The sequence below is a fragment of the Microchirus variegatus genome (genome assembly GCF_963457635.1).
Source record: "Microchirus variegatus genome assembly, chromosome: 9".
NCBI lineage: Eukaryota > Metazoa > Chordata > Actinopteri > Pleuronectiformes > Soleidae > Microchirus > Microchirus variegatus.
The window spans coordinates 3,422,890-3,439,109 of NC_139810.1; the positions used below are offsets into that span (position 1 = coordinate 3,422,890).

Sequence of the window (16,220 nt, forward strand, 5' to 3'; positions counted from 1 at the left end):
AAGAGTCTGTTGGCGGGCTGAAGCAGCGGAACACACCGGCGTCATGGACGTGGATATGGCGGAGACTGAAAGTGAGAGGAGGCCGACGGAGAGCGGCCCGAAGGCGGGCACGGAGGCCGGGGAGGGTCCGTCTAAAAGCTCCGGAGGCTCCTACGAGCTGCCGTGGGTGGAGAAGTACCGACCCGTGAAACTGAACCAGATCGTGGGGAACGTGGAGACGGTGAGCCGCCTGGAGGTTTTTACCAGGGAGGGAAACGTTCCCAACATCATCATAGCAGGTCCGTGACCACACACACACACACACACACATACACACACATAGCAGGTCACTGACTACACACACACACACACACACACACACATATACATATTGAAGAATATAATCTGAGGTCATGTGACTGGCTGCAGGTCCTCCAGGAACAGGAAAGACCACCAGCATCCTGTGTTTGGCCCGAGCTCTGCTGGGAGCATCCATGAAGGACGCTGTGCTGGAGCTGAACGCCTCCAACGACAGGTGAGAGGCACGTAATCTGAGAGGATGTAGTCAGAGGAAGAGGAAATAATCTGAGCAACAGGGATATAACATGAGGAACAGGGACATAATATCAGCAACAGGGATATAATCTGAGGAGCAGGGACGTAATCTGAGGAACAGTGACATAATCTGAGAGGATGTAGTCCGAGGAAGAGGAAATAATCCGAGCAACAGGGATATAACATGAGGAACGGGGACATAATATCAGCAACAGGGATATAATCTGAGGAGCAGTGACGTAATCTGAGGAACAGTGACATAATCACAGCTACAGGGACATAATCTGAGAGGATATAGTCTGAGGAAAAGGAAATAATCCGAGCAACAGAGATGTAACATGAGGAACAGGGACATAATCTCAGAGAAAATATTCTGAGGAACAGGACATAATCTGACAAATGGGAAATAATACAAGAAAGAGGAAATAATCAGGAACAATCAAAAACTAAATCTAAGTTCACGTGGCGTCATCAGCATAACTTTGACACTGTGTCCACTGGCGCCCCCATGTGACTTTGTGTGTGTGTGTGTGTGCAGGGGAATCGACACAGTGAGGAACAAGATCAAGATGTTTGCTCAGCAGAAAGTCACGCTGCCCAAAGGACGACACAAGATCATCATCCTGGACGAAGCCGACAGGTGAGACCATCATGACATGACAGTAAAACCTAAACTTGAAGTCCACAGAGACTGTGGGGACACATGAGCTGCTGGTCCACTGCTGCCTCGTGTGGTCCCTTTGTGTCACTGAGAACTTAGTGATGGAGGGCAGCAGTGGATCAACAACTCCCGTGTGCTGTGATGTTAAAATCACTGGTTTTCTTCATGGACTTTGGTGTGGGAGAGTGAGTGGTTTACAAACTTCAGTTCTCCTCCCTCAGTATGACAGACGGAGCTCAGCAGGCTCTCCGCAGGATCATGGAGATCTACTCGAAGACAACTCGCTTCGCTCTCGCCTGCAACGCCTCCGATAAAATCATCGAGCCGATCCAGTCGCGCTGCGCCGTGCTGCGTTACTCCAAACTGACGGACGGTCAGATCCTCGCGCGGCTGCAGGACGTGGTGGAGAAGGAGCGTCTGTCCGTGTCCGACGACGGGCTGGAGGCCATCATCTTCACCGCCCAGGGAGACATGAGACAGGTGAGGGGCGGGGGGGGGGCGGAGCCAATCGTCCGGCACTCGCCGCGGTCACCTGGTCGCCTTCTCCCCCTGCCTGATCCTTTGTTCTTTTGTCTTCAGGCGCTGAACAACCTGCAGTCCACGCACTCCGGCTTCGGCTACATCAGCAGCGAGAACGTGTTCAAAGTGTGCGACGAGCCGCACCCCCTGCTGGTGAAAAGCATGCTGGGACACTGCGTGGAGGGAAACATCGACGAGGCGTACAAGGTGGTGGAGCAGCTGTGGTCGCTGGGCTACTCTCCAGAGGACGTCATCGGGAACATCTTCAGGGTCTGCAAGACCTTCAACATGGCCGAGTTCCTCAAACTGGAGTTCATCAAGGTGGGCGCGGAGCTCCAGGTTTAAAAACGCACCGCTGTTGCTATGGTTATGCCCTTCGTCCACACTGCTCAGGATGTTTAGTGTCGGCGTTTTGGAAAATGCCGTCAGTCCAGTTTTATTTTGAAAACTGCAGGCTGTGTTATATTATGGATTGGTTGTATCTTAGTGTGGACGAATAGTGGGACTTATTTAGAAAAGTGCAGCGCTGTATTTAAAGGGATAGTTCGGAATTTTGGACGTAAGACCTATTTTCCAACTCAGCCGGTGTGATGGAGACGTCTGGAGACGTTTCCAAGAAATTGAATAGAGTTCTTCTAGTTGCCGAGTTCGCTGGTGCTTTGGCTAGCGCAAGTCAATGGTACATGCTAGCATGGCATTAGAAACACTCATACCAACTCCACAGTGCACCCGAGACAAATCAATTGTAACGGCAGACTATCGATGTACATATCTGTGTTGATAGAATGTTTGAAATAAAACCAACCATGCAATTTGAAGGATTTATGTCTCGGCAGCAGCAGCAGTAGCGCGTCATACTTCCTGTTAGGCTATGGCAGCGGCGGACTGATTCTGCTGCTGCTGAGAAAGTAGTCCCTCAAAAATGTATGCGATGCGAGGTTAGTTTTGTTTCAAATATTATTCTATCAACACAGATATGTACATCGATAGTCTGCCGTTACAATTGATTTGCCTCTGGTGCACTGTGGAGTCGCTATGAGTATTTCTAATGCCATGCTAGCGTGTACCATTGACTTGCGCTAGCCATAGCACCAGCGAACTCGGCAACTAGAACTGAATGAAATTTCTTGAAAACGTCTGCAGACGTCTCCATCACACCGGCTGAGTTGGAAAATAGGTCTTATGTCCAAAATTCCAAACTATCCCTTTCTTTAAGTGAGGACAAAGAGAACCTGAGACTTTTATTTTGAAAAGTGCCAGCTCCTGACATCTCTTTCTCTACTGCAGGAAATCGGTTACACTCACATGCGAGTGGCTGAAGGCGTGAACTCTCTGCTGCAGATGGCAGGACTGCTCGCTCGACTCTGCAGTAAGACCATAGCGCCCCCTGCCAGCTGAATCCTGCTAAACCCCGCCCACCTCAGCCCCTCCTCTCCTCACGTCTTCATCTGTTGCACTCGTTTCACACCACAGTGACTCAGCGTCTCCCCCGGAGGCAAAACTATGTAAAAACATGACATGTAAATGTATAATTTTTGAATAATAAAAATACACAAACTTTTCATTGTGATGTTAAAACTGTTAAAAAAAAATAATAATACAGAAAGTGACTTTTAATTAGAAAACTGAGGGAAGTTAATGTCGTGTTTCATCTGTAAAGTAAGAGATTTAAAAAAAAAAACTTTATAGATCACAAACTTTATTTCATAACAAACTGTTTACATTAAAAGTCAAAAACAACGAACATCTGAATAAATACTGAGCAGAAGCAGATTTACAGTTAAAGTTCGTAAATGATTATTTAACGTTTCTCAAGCATTTTGTGATTCGCGGAGAAAAAAAAACCAGTTACTAAATTTTTTTTCTTTGTGTTTACAAATAAACGTCGGGTACAAATCTAACTTCTCTGTTCCTAAAGTCGTGCACGACGTCACATGACCACGGCTCGTCAATTATCGATGCGTTATCGTCACCACGGAAACTAAAAAAACAACGTTGTTGCCGATTGGCTCTGGGAGCAGGAAGTGACATCATCAGCAGCAGCTGCTGCTTTTTAACACGAAAAAACTTCAGTCACTGAACAGTTTTCACCACGGGCGGCATGCTGTCGTTACCATGGAAACCACGGAAGAGACGAGATTTACAGTGACGAGCGAGCGCTGGTTACCCTTAATAATCAACAAACAGCTGCTTTGATCTGGTTTGATCAAGGTTTTTTTTTTCTATTATCGACTTTGATGTAAAAAGTAAATAAATACAACAAAATGGATTAGTTTTAATATTTAACAAATAGTTTTAACTTGACGTTTGAGAAGAGGGGAGGTAGAAGGAAATAAGTAGGAAGAGAAAAGCTGAAGGACGGAGAGAAAGAGGGAAAGGAAGGAAGTAGGAAAAGATACGAGGAGAAAGGAAGAGAAAAGGGGAGGAGTGATCCAAAAAGGTTCTGGATCAAAAGTCCAGAGTTTGGGTGAAACTGTCACCAAAACATCAGTTACCTTCAAAATAAAAGCACGTTATCAATAATAAAGAAGAAGAAAGGATCAGGCCTGAAGTGAAAAAAAAAAACTAAACACAAACAACAACTGTGGACTAACTCCTACATCGTTACCACGGCAACCACATCAGTGTCCTACGCAAACCCGAGCCAAAATGGCCGCCGAGGTTCAGGAAGAACGTTTTACGACTGAAACGAGGAGTTAAGACGGCGGAGGAAGAAGAAGAAGAAGAAGAAGTAGGAGGACGACAGTCCTACGTGTGCAGAGACGTCTACGAGCTGAGAGGTGGCGTCACGTCAGAGGAGGCGCCCTCTGCCTGCGAGTTGGTGTTACTGCGACTCCGGCTGCCGTCAGTGGAGCTGACGCTGGAGGTGGAGTGAGTTCTGGAACGAACCAGCCGGGTCATACCAACTGAGGGCACTAGAGGGAGACACAGAGATGTGAGTGTGTGTGTGTGCGTGCTTGTGTGTGTGTGTGTGAGAGGGGGAGGGGGTGTGTGTGTGTGTGTGTGTGTGTGTGTGTCTGTGTGTGTGTGTGTGTGTGTGTGTCTGTGTGTGTGTGTGAGAGAGGGGGAGTGTGTGTGTGTGTGTGAGAGGGGGAGGGGGTGTGTGTGTGTGTGTGTGTGTGTGAGAAAGAGAGGGGGAGGGTGTGTGTGTGTGTGTGTGTGTGTACTGTCCAATCAGAAGAGAGAGATTTGAATCATCGACAGTGAAGATTCAAATGTGATGACGATGAGTCTGAAGTCGAGCTTGGGATTTCGAGCTCTTTGAAAGGAGCCGGATCTCGACGAGTCGTTCCTTTCAAAGAGTCGTTCAAAAGACTTGGCTCATTCTTAGATCAAATCATTTTTTTTAGAATTTAAAATGTTTCTGATCAAGAAAATAATATAAGTTTTAAAGATTTGGATCAGAATGATTCAAATATGATAAACCAAGAGCATGCACACACACACACACACAGGTCAGACAATGAGAGGGAGCAGGACATAACAGCAGAGACATGGACATACATGAACATAAGGAGAGTGTGTGTGTGTGTGTGTGTGTCTTCTTGTACTTGTGGCATACCGAGGACCAGTGAGGGTTTTTAACCCACAAAGTGAGGTAATTTTTACGGAGTGAGGACATTTTGACCGGTCCTCACTTTGTTTTCATTCAAATCACTTCCTTAGGTCGTAAACATGCTAAACTCTGTTTTTAACAGAGCTCCACAAATTGATACAAAAACCCATATTCCAGCCCAGGTGTTTCACACACTTTTTGCTCTGAGGCTCCACCTGCAGAGATTTTAATGGTACTGCACCCAGTAGTTGTTGATGATGGTGTTGACTTATAAATGTGGAAATGCTGGTCCTCACTGTTTGTGTGTGTGTGTGTGTGTAAAATTCCTGATACCTGCTGCTCAGGTGGTTTAACACAACATGAGGGACTGGAGGAGACAAAGACAAAGAGAAGAAGAGACAGAAGAGGAGGAGGCGTAACTGTAGATTTAAAAACACAGAACACACACACACACACACACACACACACACAGTAAACATGTGCACAACTGTGTGTTCAGGAAACTCGTAAAGAACAACACTGCAAACTGTGACTTACAGTTAGTGAACCAGGGCTGCACACACACACACACACACAAACACAGACACACACACATACAGACACACACCTAATTAATTTCAAGTAATTCCTTGAACTTGTGCATGAACTTTTCCTGAGCTCATAATAAATCAGGTGTTGATGATGAAATACTTTAATTATAAAAGGAATAATTGGTTTTCTGTCAGAGAAATTGTTAGTTAGTGTTAGTGTGAACATGAGTAAATGTGACAGATGACAGATACTCACTGTAACTCATCCCCTGGACAAAATACTTGAAGGCCTCGATGAGTTTTCCAGGCTGAGGACGGAGAAGACAAAAAAAACTTCACTCACAAAAAAAAAACTCAATAAAACAAAATAAATAACATGCGTTGAACAGATAAATCTTTGGGCAGAACTGATGGTGATCTGGGTACAGATCGGGCACAGACAGGAAGTGAGTCCGACTCACCTGCACCACCTGAGGAAGTCCTCCACAGTCGGCCATCTTAGAGAGACAAACAACAACAAGGTCAGGTGACGACAAAGAACTGAATAGAGAAAAGAAAAGAGCAAACACACACATAGACACACTGAGACACACACACACACACACCTTGAGCAGTGTAGTCTTGGTCGGGTTCAGTCTGGAGTTACACTCCACCTGCAAATCAATACACACAAACACATACAATGACATCACAATGACACTGTGTCTGTTGTCATGGAAACAGATGAATGCATTCATTATAAATGTTATTAATAATTCAAGGAAGCTCACAACACATAGAGGCATTTTTAATGCAACTCCTTCTACAAGGCTGGACAATTTGAGACTTATTTATATGATTCTATATCAGGATATAAATCATGACAATATTTATACATGTCTGACTATTTTTTTTTTAGTATTTAATCTACACAAAGTCAAACATATGATGATGATGATGATGATGTCATTAAATAAACAACAGTTCAGACTCACCACTGCATCAACAGCAGGTGACGAGTCTCCAACCACCAGCAGAGCAGGACACCTGACACACACCAAGTCATGAGTCAGCAGAAATCACAAACACAGTCATGAGTCAGCAGAAATCACAAACAGAGTCATGAGTCAGCAGACATCACACACACCGAGTCATGAGTCGGCAGAAATCCCACGCATAAAGTCATGAGTCAGCAGATATCACAGTCATGAGTCAGCAGAAATCACAAACACAGTCATGAGTCAACAGATATCACAAACTCAGTCATGAGTCAGCATAAATCACAAACACAGTCAGGAGTCAGCATAAATCGCACACACTGAGTCATGAGTCAGCATAAATCACAAACACAGAGTCATGAGTCAGCAGAAATCACACACACTGAGTCATGAGTCAGCAGAAATCACGCGCACAGTCATGAGTCAGCAGATATCACAGAGTCATGAGTCAGCAGATATCATAAACTCAGTCATGAGTCAGCATAAATCACAAACACAGAGTCATGAGTCAGCAGAAATCGCACACACTGAGTCATGAGTCAGCAGAAATCACACACACCGAGTCATGAGTCGGCAGAAATCACGCGCACACAGTCATGAGTCAGCAGATATCACAGAGTCATGAGTCAGCAGATATCACAAACTCAGTCATGAGTCAGCAGAAATCACAAACACAGAGTCATGAGTCAACAGAAATCACAAACACAGTCATGAGTCAGCAGAAATCACACACACTGAGTCATGAGTCAGCAGAAATCACAAACACAGTCATGAGTCAACAGATATCACAAACTCAGTCATGAGTCAGCATAAATCACAAACACAGAGTCATGAGTCAGCATAAATCACAAACACAGTCATGAGTCAGCAGAAATCACACACACTGAATCATGAGTCAGCAGAAATCACACACACCGAGTCATGAGTCGGCAGAAATCACGCGCACACAGTCATGAGTAAGCAGATATCACAGAGTCATGAGTCAGCAGAAATCACAAACACAGTCATGAGTCAACAGATATCACAAACACAGTCATGAGTCAGCAGAAATCACAAACAGTCATGAGTCAGCAGAAATCACAAACACAGAATCATGAGTCAGCAGAAATCACAAACACAGAGTCATGAGTCAGCAGAAACCACACACATTGAGTCATGAGTGAGCAGAAATCACACACACTGAGTCATGAGTCGGCAGATATCACAATCATGAGTCAGCAGAAATCACACGCACACAGTCATGAGTCAGCAGATATCACAGTCATGAGTTTGCAGAAATCACATGTGTGTGTACACACAAACCGAGTCATGAGTCAGCAGAAATCACATGTATGCGTGTGCACACACACAGTCACGAGTCATGAGTCAGCAGAAATCTCACACAAACACATCACAGCGAGTGAAGAGGTGAATAAAAAGTAGTACCTGAGTGTGACGACGGTGTTTTCATTCATACCATGAACAGGCCGCTCGATCTGTAACTCTTCACGACTAACACACACACACACACACACACACAAATGTAAAAAATGAAAGATTAAATTATTTATCCGTCTAACCAGAAGGTCAGCAGGTTGAAATCCCGCAGCTCTGCTCGCTGTGTATTCTTGAGTAGAGCTTAGAAAAGTTAATAAATACATGACTGGCCACAGGGGGGCACCATACCTATCGTAGCTGTTGTAGAACAGAGCCAGGTTCTCCTGAGGAATGTCCTGAGAGACGTGCAGTCTGTACGTCTGGATGATTTCCTGATTCTCCGTCAGCTCATCCTACACACAGGTCAGAGGTCAGAGGTCAGAGCTCAGAGCTCAGAGCTCACAGGACCAACAGTCGAGGTGCCGAGTTTTGTTTGTGTTGACACACACACTCGAGTACTGTAAAGTGTGACAGTCACCACGGTAACAACTTCTTTCAGATCCGCCCTCTCCAGTGTTGTTAGCTGAGTGTTAGCACATACGCTAACTGTCCTCCATTTTAGACACAACTCTGGACGAATCTCATCGTCAACATCAAACTACAGGATTGTCTTAAAGTGAAACTGCTCTGATTGGACACTTTTTAAAACATTTTAAATGAACTGAAGGCAGAAACATTTGACTTAAATGAACTTTCTGATTAAGTGATTTCTCTGTAGTTTATGTATATTTTTATTATCTTATAACCTCTGTGTACGACTGCCTCTCTTGGACAGGACATTTTTAATCTCAAGGAGTTTTTATTCCTGGTGCTGAAGGTGTGTGTGCGTGCATGTGTGTGTGTGTGTCTCACAGTGTTAACGGTATGTGTGTGTGGGTCTGTGTGTGTGTGTGTGTGCGTGTGTCTCACAGTGTTGACGGTATGTGTGTGTGGGGCTGTGTGTGTGTGTGTGCGTGCGTGTGTCTCTCCATGTGTGGATGTCTCACAATGCTGAAGGTGTGTGTGTCTCACAGTGCTGAAGGTGTGTATGTGTGTGTGTGCGTCTCACAGTGCTGAAGGTGTGTGTGTGTGTGTCTGTGTGCATGTCTCGCAATGCTGAAGGTGTGTGTGTGTGTGTGTGTGTCTGTGTATGCGTGCGTGTCTCGCAATGCTGAAGGTGTGTGTGTGTGTCTGTGTGCGTGTGTCTCGCAATGCTGAAGGTATGTGTGTGTGTCTGCGTGTGTGTCTCTGGGTATGTGTGTGTGTCTCTGTGTGTGTGTGTGCGTGTCTCTGTGTGTGCGTGCGCGTGTCTCTCCGTGTGTGTGTATGTCTCACAATGCTGAAGGTGTGTGTGTCTCTGTGTGTGTGTGTCTGCGTGCGTGTGTGTGTGTCTGTTTGCGTGTGTGTGTCTGTCTGTGCCTGTCTGTGTGTGTGTGCGTGTCTGTTTCTCACAGTCCTCAAGGTGTGTGTGTCTCTGTGTGTGTGTGTCTGTATGTGTGCGTGCATGCGTGTGCATGTGTGCGTGTCTGTCTGTTTGCGTGTGTGTGTCTCTGTGTATATGTGTGTGTCTCTGTGCGTGTGTCTCTCCGTGTGTGTGTATGTCTCAAAATGCTGAAGGTGTGTGTGTCTCTGTGTGTGTGTGTGTCTGTGTGTGTGTGTGTGCGTGTCTGTCTCACAGTGCTCAAGGTGTGTGTGTGCCTCTGTGTGTGTGTGTGTGTGTGTGTGTGTGTGTGTGTGTGTGTGTGTGTGTGTGTGTGTGTGTGTGTGTGTGTGTGTGTGTGTGTGTGTGTGTGCATGCGTGTATGTCTGTGTGTGCATGTCTGTCTGTTTGCATGTGTGTCTCACAGTGCTGAAGTGGTGTCCCATGATGATGTCGACCAGGTTACTTGTGAAGCCGCTCAGCTGTTCACAAACAAAAGTCAGAGAAAAAACATGATTTTACAACACATTTACAACACATTACTATATACGTTGAAGAGGTACTATGAAGTCATGGAAAATGATACCAAACCCAGTCGAGTTGAGCTGGAACTGTACAGTGGAAAGGTGTCATTAGTGTGTGTGTGTGTGTGTGTGTTAGTGTGTTACCTTGGAGGCAGCCCAGTCCACCCAGCCCTTGGCACAGGGGTCGATGTTGATCAGAAGTAAACCCTCCACCAGACTTGGCTTCTTCAGCTGAAACAACAACAATCATTTTTACATCAGGCTCCAAACGTCTCTAATAACAGCAGAAAAAGTAGCGAGATTTGTTGCTAGTCGCTTTTTTTTTGGTCTCTAGAGGCTATAAAACAAATGGCTGCTGCTCACAGCCCTGCCCCTCTAAAGTTCCAGCCATTTTGAAAAGTCACGAGTCACGAGTAGACATGGAAAGTTTTTTCCTGGGTTATTTAAGTGGAAAAGTCCACAGGTTTTTCAAAATCCCAGGTAAATGAGAAAAGTTCCTGCAGTGGAAAAGGAGCTAATGTTAGCTGCACGTCACCATAAGAAACTCAAATCAGAAATAGTAGCTGTTTTGCTATATTTGATGTTTTTATATGTAGATCTGTTCAAAAGTTGGGCTCACTTAGAAATGTCCTTATTTTTGAAGGAAAATCACTATTTTCAATCAATATAACATTAAATGAATCATAAATACACTGTACATTGTTAATGTGGTAAACAACTATTCTGGCTGCACACGTCTGGTTCTTAATGGAATATGTACATAGGTGTATAGAGGCCCATTTCCAGTGTTCTAATGGTACATTGTGTTTGCTAATGGCGTAAAAAGGCTATTGGATGATTAGAAACCCTTGAAAATCCTTGTGCAATGATGTTAGCACAGCTGAAAGTCTAAAAATCATTATTTCTAATCTTGTCAATGTCTTGACTTTATTTTCTATTTGTTTTGCAACTCTTTTGATGAATAAAAGTCTGACTTTTAATGGAAAACACAAACAAAGGGTATAGGTGAGCCCAAACTTTTGAAAGGTAATGTAGCTAAAAGCAAACCAGCAGATAGTCAGACATTAGCTTAAAGCCGGCATCACTGACAGTAACTTAAAGTGACAGCACAGTAATCACAGCAGGTTTGTTTACTTACAGCCAGTTTGGTGAGGACGTAAGCTCCAGCTCCAACACCGATCCCAATCACACTCTGCACACTGACACACACACACACACACACAAACACAAACAGGGTGACTCTTCATATCATTTGAAATGTTGTCATACGTCGTGTGTGTGTGTGTGAACCTTACTGTAGCTGTGTGAGCACAGATGGTAGCATCTCAGCCAGTTCATCCATGGAAGGATACTGGTACCTGCACACGCACACACACACACACATCTGAAATACAACATAACCAATCTTTTTATGTGTGTGTGTGTGTGTGTGTGTGCATGCGTGTGCGTGTGCGTGTGTTACCCTGTGGGGAAGACTGGAGCGTTCTCCTGCTGTCCTGGAGCATCAACATGCACAACTGAGAAATGCTGAGTCACCTCCTGCATGTCCTCGTAGTTGAACAGGGTGTTGAAGCATGACTTGTCTAAATAAATACACACACACACACACACACACACGTTTGTTAAAACATGCTAACTTTGGGTATCTGCTAACTCGAGGTGTTAGCTGACAAGTGAGGCTAGCAGGTTTCTAGCCGAGTTAATGATCGTCAACTGTAGCTCACGGTTCAGTCCGACATCATGGTAGGTGAGGATTGTGGGTCGGTTGCTCTTAACGGCGCCTCTCATGGTGACGTGCAGGACGCCGTGGGCCGTCTCCACATCGTGCTCCTGAGCAACAAACAAAAAAAAACACAAGGTAAACAAACATGAATGTACAGTAAACAACAGAAAACAGCTACTCTCTGATCAATCATAGAACAGTGGTTCTGCTGAGTCACTAATGCCGTGTCGTGGGAAGCAGCAGCAGCAGCCTGGTGTCTTTGTATGTTTCACAGTGAGGTTGAGGTGTCGCAGACTAATTTGATAATCCACTGACAGATCTATTTATGGATCTCCTTCACAATCACTCCCACACCAAAGTCCACAGAGAAAATCAGGGATTTTAACATCACAGCACACAGGAGTTGTTGATCCACTGCTGCCTCCATCACTAAGTTCAAATGTCTGATTTTACTTCGGCTTCTGAAAACCTTTGCTCAGATTGACCTCAGTGACACAAAGTGACCACACGAGGCAGCAGTAGACCAGCAGCTCCTGTGTCCCCGCGAGCTAAAATCACTGATTTTCTCTATGGGGTTTGGTGTGGGAGAGAGAGAGAGTTCTTTCTAACAGAAACAATGATTAAAATCATTAAAATCACGTACCTGTCATATGTCAAAGATCATGAGATGTAAGAAATTTTGCAGGGGGTCGCTTTGTTCCTGTATTTTTTTATTTATTAAATTGGGCACTGTTTTGTTTTGTTGATAGTCATGTTGTACACTGTTGTATTCAAAAGAAATGAATAAAAATATTTTGGGAAAAAAAAAAAAAATCACGTACCTGACAGTCAAAGTCCTGCAGATTTCTACCACTCTGAAGGAAAAACACACACAGATAGACACTGATTAATCATAGATATTAATAACACTGAATTAATCCAGTTTTAATCCAGGATGAGATTCACGTTATTAAAAACTTAAAAAATGAAGGGCTTTTCTTTCAGAGACCGACGGCGGTTATTGAAAACGACCTCATGAGTTTACAGTTAATGTATGAATGTAAACACAGAAGACAGTTCTGTTGCGATTGGCCCAGATTAAGCCCCGCCTCCGCCCCGCCTCACCTGTCCCGTCAGCAGTGGTCTGATCTCAGTCAGCTGGACGTCATGAAGCTCCTCCATCGTAGGACCACTGATGATCTGTCCGTGAACTTAGTGAGAGACACCTTTGAAACAAAAATAAGATGCATTTAAAAGACTCTGTCACGTTTCTCTGTTTTCTGTGTGCATGTGTGTTAATCTCATGAAAACAGTCAGTGATCTTGAATGGCAGTAACCCAGTTATGTGTGTGTGTGTTCTTGTATTTGTTATCTCTTTAGGACCTTTTCTGTAAGGACCTGTAGTCCTTATGGAGACATAAAAACTGGTCCGAATGAGGCAGAACCTAATTTCTGAGGAACAAAATAAGGAATAAAAAAATACTTTATTCAGTCTGTTTAAATGAATGGAAGTCAATACAAAGTCCTGCGTGTGTGTGTTCCTGTGTGTGTGAGTCTCTGGTTGTCGAAGCTTCCCTCAGGCGATTTTGGCTTCGACCCAAACAGATGAAGTGAGTGTGAAGCTACAACGACCTACAAACAGTGAACACATCGCGTCACGTTCGTTGTCAACATCATGAACGACACAGAGCACAGTTTTGGATATTTCAGCTGAAGGGAATCAGCCGGAGCAGAAATGAACACCTGCTTTTTCACAAAAACAAAAACGCTGTGAATCCTCAAAGTTATTTGTATGTGTGTTTTTTCAGGTCCTGGAGCCAACAGTATGTATCTGCCAATATAATGATTTTTTTCTTACTTCCGAACATCAATATTGGCCCTAAAAGTCCAGCATCACTCAGGCCCACTGTGTTACACAACACAACACGACACGTGTGTGTGTGTGTGTGTGTGTGTGTGTGTGTGTGTGTGTGTGTGTGTGTGTGTGTGTGTGTGTGTGTGTGTGTGTGTGTGTGTGTGTGTGTGTGTGTGGAGATTAAATGTGGGTGGAGATTAAAAATACATCACAATGTTTTTGTCTTCGCGCTCATGCCATAAAATCGAGTAATACGTGAATTTGAGATGAAAACAGTGAGGTGCAGGTCTGAGCATGTTTCTTTGATGATCGCCCACACACACACACACACACACACACACACACACACACACACACACAATTCAAATCCTCAGAAATTAGGTTCTGCCTCATTGGGACCAGGTTTTGGTCTCTGTGAGGACTACTGGTCCTGACAAGGTCAGAGTTTATGACAGAAAGATGTCCTAAAGAGGTAGCAAGTACAAGTACATACACACACATTTGTACAGTTTATGATGATCTGAAGGTCCTCACTATGATCTTAGTGAGGACCTTCAGAACCGAACCCAAACAATCACAGCTAACACCTAATCCTCAATCTAGCACAAGGGTTAGAAACCCAAAACCAGGTCTCAACCAAAGAAAAACAGTCATTTTAAACTGAGCCAAAATGTCTTCATTCCTATGGTTTATAAACATGGTCTACACAAAGACACACAGACAAGAACACTCACAAGACTGCATTTACGTCCATTCATTTAAACCAGGGGTCTCAAACATGGCGGGCCCCCACTTAATATCATGTTATATATGTTTTTATCACAGTAATCTTAAGACATTTGGTCATAATTAGGAATGGCAGTGGCCGAAACGGCTCCTGGCACACATTTGAATTACAGTTGTTCACACTATTGTTTATGTAATTTAAAATAAATGTCTGTTTTTGATATTAATACATTAATTTTGCATCATAAATAGTATTATTAAGTATACAGTGGTGTGCAATATTGTGAACAATTGTTTTATTTCCCACTTTTTGTTATCTAGGCCGGCCCCCTCTTGACCACAATAGATGCACATTGGCCCCCAGGTCATTTGAATTTGAGACCCCTGATTTAAACAGGCTCGACAAAGCATTATCACAAACCTTTAACCATAACCAGTTAATGAGTTTAACCTACACACAATTCAAATCTTAGCCCTAAACTTAACCAGTTCCTCAGACCAGGTTTTGGTCTCCATTGCGACCACTGGTCCTGACAAGGTCAGCGTTTATGACAGAAACACACACAGATTTCTATACAGTTATCTTCGCGAGGACCTTCAGAACCGAACCTAAACGATCACAGCTAACACCTAATCCTCCACCAAGCACTAATTCTTAACCTAAAACCAGGTCTCAACCAAAGAAAAACACTCATTTTAAAATGTCCTCATTCCTATGGTTTATAAACATGGTCTTCACAAAGATACACAGACAAGAACACTCACACACGACTCTGCATTTACGTCCATTCATTCAAACAGACTAGGCAAAGCCTTGTCATTAACCTTTAACCATAACCAGTTAATGATTAACCCTTACCTTAACCTACCCACAATTCAATGACAAGGCCAGTGTCTGTGACAGAAAGATGTCCTAAACAAATACACAAACACACAAATATTTGTTGTACAGTTTTCTTAGTGAGGACCCTCAGACCCGAACATAAACTATCACAACTAACACCTAATCCACCACCTAACCCACTAATTCTAAACCTAAAACCAGGTCTCGACCAAAGAAAAACAGGCATATAGAACTGAGCCAAAATGTCCTCATTCCTATGGTTTATAAACACGGTCTTCACAAACACACATACACATACCTAAAATCGGTGTTAAGCTCACATTGAACTGCTTCCTCTTAATTAATGAGCTGGGATGCTAATGTAAGCACCAGACGGACAGCTCAGCCTTAGCAACCGTTGCTACGGATGAGCTCATGGCGCGCACGTACACACACACACATACACACACGCGCACACACGCACGCACGCACACACACACACACACACCTGTAACCTAATATAGTATCGCCATACAGAAGGAGAACATCTTGCTAACAGAGCTCTGTTAACATTACAGACACACACAAACACACACACGCGCGTAGAGTTAACCTAGCCGTTAGCTGCTCATTAGCCGACGAGCGGTCATCAGAAATGAATCAAAACTGACTCAGTAGCCGCAGTTAGTTAGCAACTCACCGTCAGCAGCCGCTAGCTCCAGAGGCTAACTTCACTTCCTCTATTTGTTCAACGACTCGTTTAGCTGCTTTAGCTTCGCTGGTTAATAGGTTCACGGTGTGAACGCAGGAGAAGTTGTTGTCGTGAGTGTCAGTGTCTCTCTCTATGTGTATGTGTGTGTGTGTGTGTGTGCGTGAGCTACAGCTGCACGCGGACAGTAACGGGGGGGGGGGGGGGCGGAGCCAAGTAAATAACAGGTCGCTGCTTCCGCGGTCACGTGACCAAAAATGACATGAGAAAAATTCTCTCCTCAAAGAAC

The 16,220-nt window shown here is 44.2% G+C and overlaps 2 protein-coding genes across 2 annotated transcripts; one reads left to right on the forward strand and one right to left on the reverse strand.

Moving 5' to 3' along the window:
- Positions 1-5: 5 nt before the first annotated feature.
- rfc2 (replication factor C (activator 1) 2) lies at positions 6-3,203 on the forward strand. Its single transcript, XM_083895074.1, has 6 exons — positions 6-278; positions 409-514; positions 1,073-1,174; positions 1,417-1,675; positions 1,775-2,035; positions 3,002-3,203. Exons 1-6 carry the CDS (start codon positions 44-46, stop codon positions 3,110-3,112), a joined length of 1,074 nt encoding a protein of 357 aa, XP_083751200.1. The 5' UTR covers positions 6-43; the 3' UTR covers positions 3,113-3,203.
- A 249-nt stretch (positions 3,204-3,452) lies between these two features.
- LOC310931835 (protein NDRG3-like) lies at positions 3,453-16,060 on the reverse strand. The gene is made up of 16 exons (XM_083895073.1): positions 15,923-16,060; positions 12,944-13,044; positions 12,661-12,693; positions 11,841-11,946; positions 11,579-11,699; positions 11,412-11,474; positions 11,255-11,315; positions 10,261-10,347; positions 10,018-10,074; positions 8,443-8,546; positions 8,203-8,268; positions 6,775-6,826; positions 6,406-6,453; positions 6,262-6,297; positions 6,057-6,108; positions 3,453-4,629 (listed from the first exon to the last, which is right to left on the reverse strand). The coding sequence occupies exons 2-16, from the start codon at positions 12,998-13,000 to the stop codon at positions 4,481-4,483; spliced, it is 1,092 nt and encodes a 363-aa protein (XP_083751199.1). The 5' UTR covers positions 13,001-13,044; positions 15,923-16,060; the 3' UTR covers positions 3,453-4,480.
- Between the last annotated feature and the right edge of the window lie 160 nt (positions 16,061-16,220).

Coding starts and splice junctions, on each gene's coding strand:
- rfc2 (XM_083895074.1), top strand. CDS start 44: ATGGACGTGGATATGGCGGAGACTGAAAGTGAGAGGAGGCCGACGGAG. Junction 515..1,072: donor CTGAACGCCTCCAACGACAG/GTGAGAGGCACG, acceptor GTGTGTGTGCAG/GGGAATCGACACAGTGAGGA. Junction 1,175..1,416: donor ATCCTGGACGAAGCCGACAG/GTGAGACCATCA, acceptor CTCCTCCCTCAG/TATGACAGACGGAGCTCAGC.
- LOC310931835 (XM_083895073.1), bottom strand. CDS start 13,000: ATGGAGGAGCTTCATGACGTCCAGCTGACTGAGATCAGACCACTGCTG. Junction 11,700..11,840: donor CCATGATGTCGGACTGAACC/GTGAGCTACAGT, acceptor GTATTTATTTAG/ACAAGTCATGCTTCAACACC. Junction 6,298..6,405: donor CCAAGACTACACTGCTCAAG/GTGTGTGTGTGT, acceptor TGTCTCTCTAAG/ATGGCCGACTGTGGAGGACT.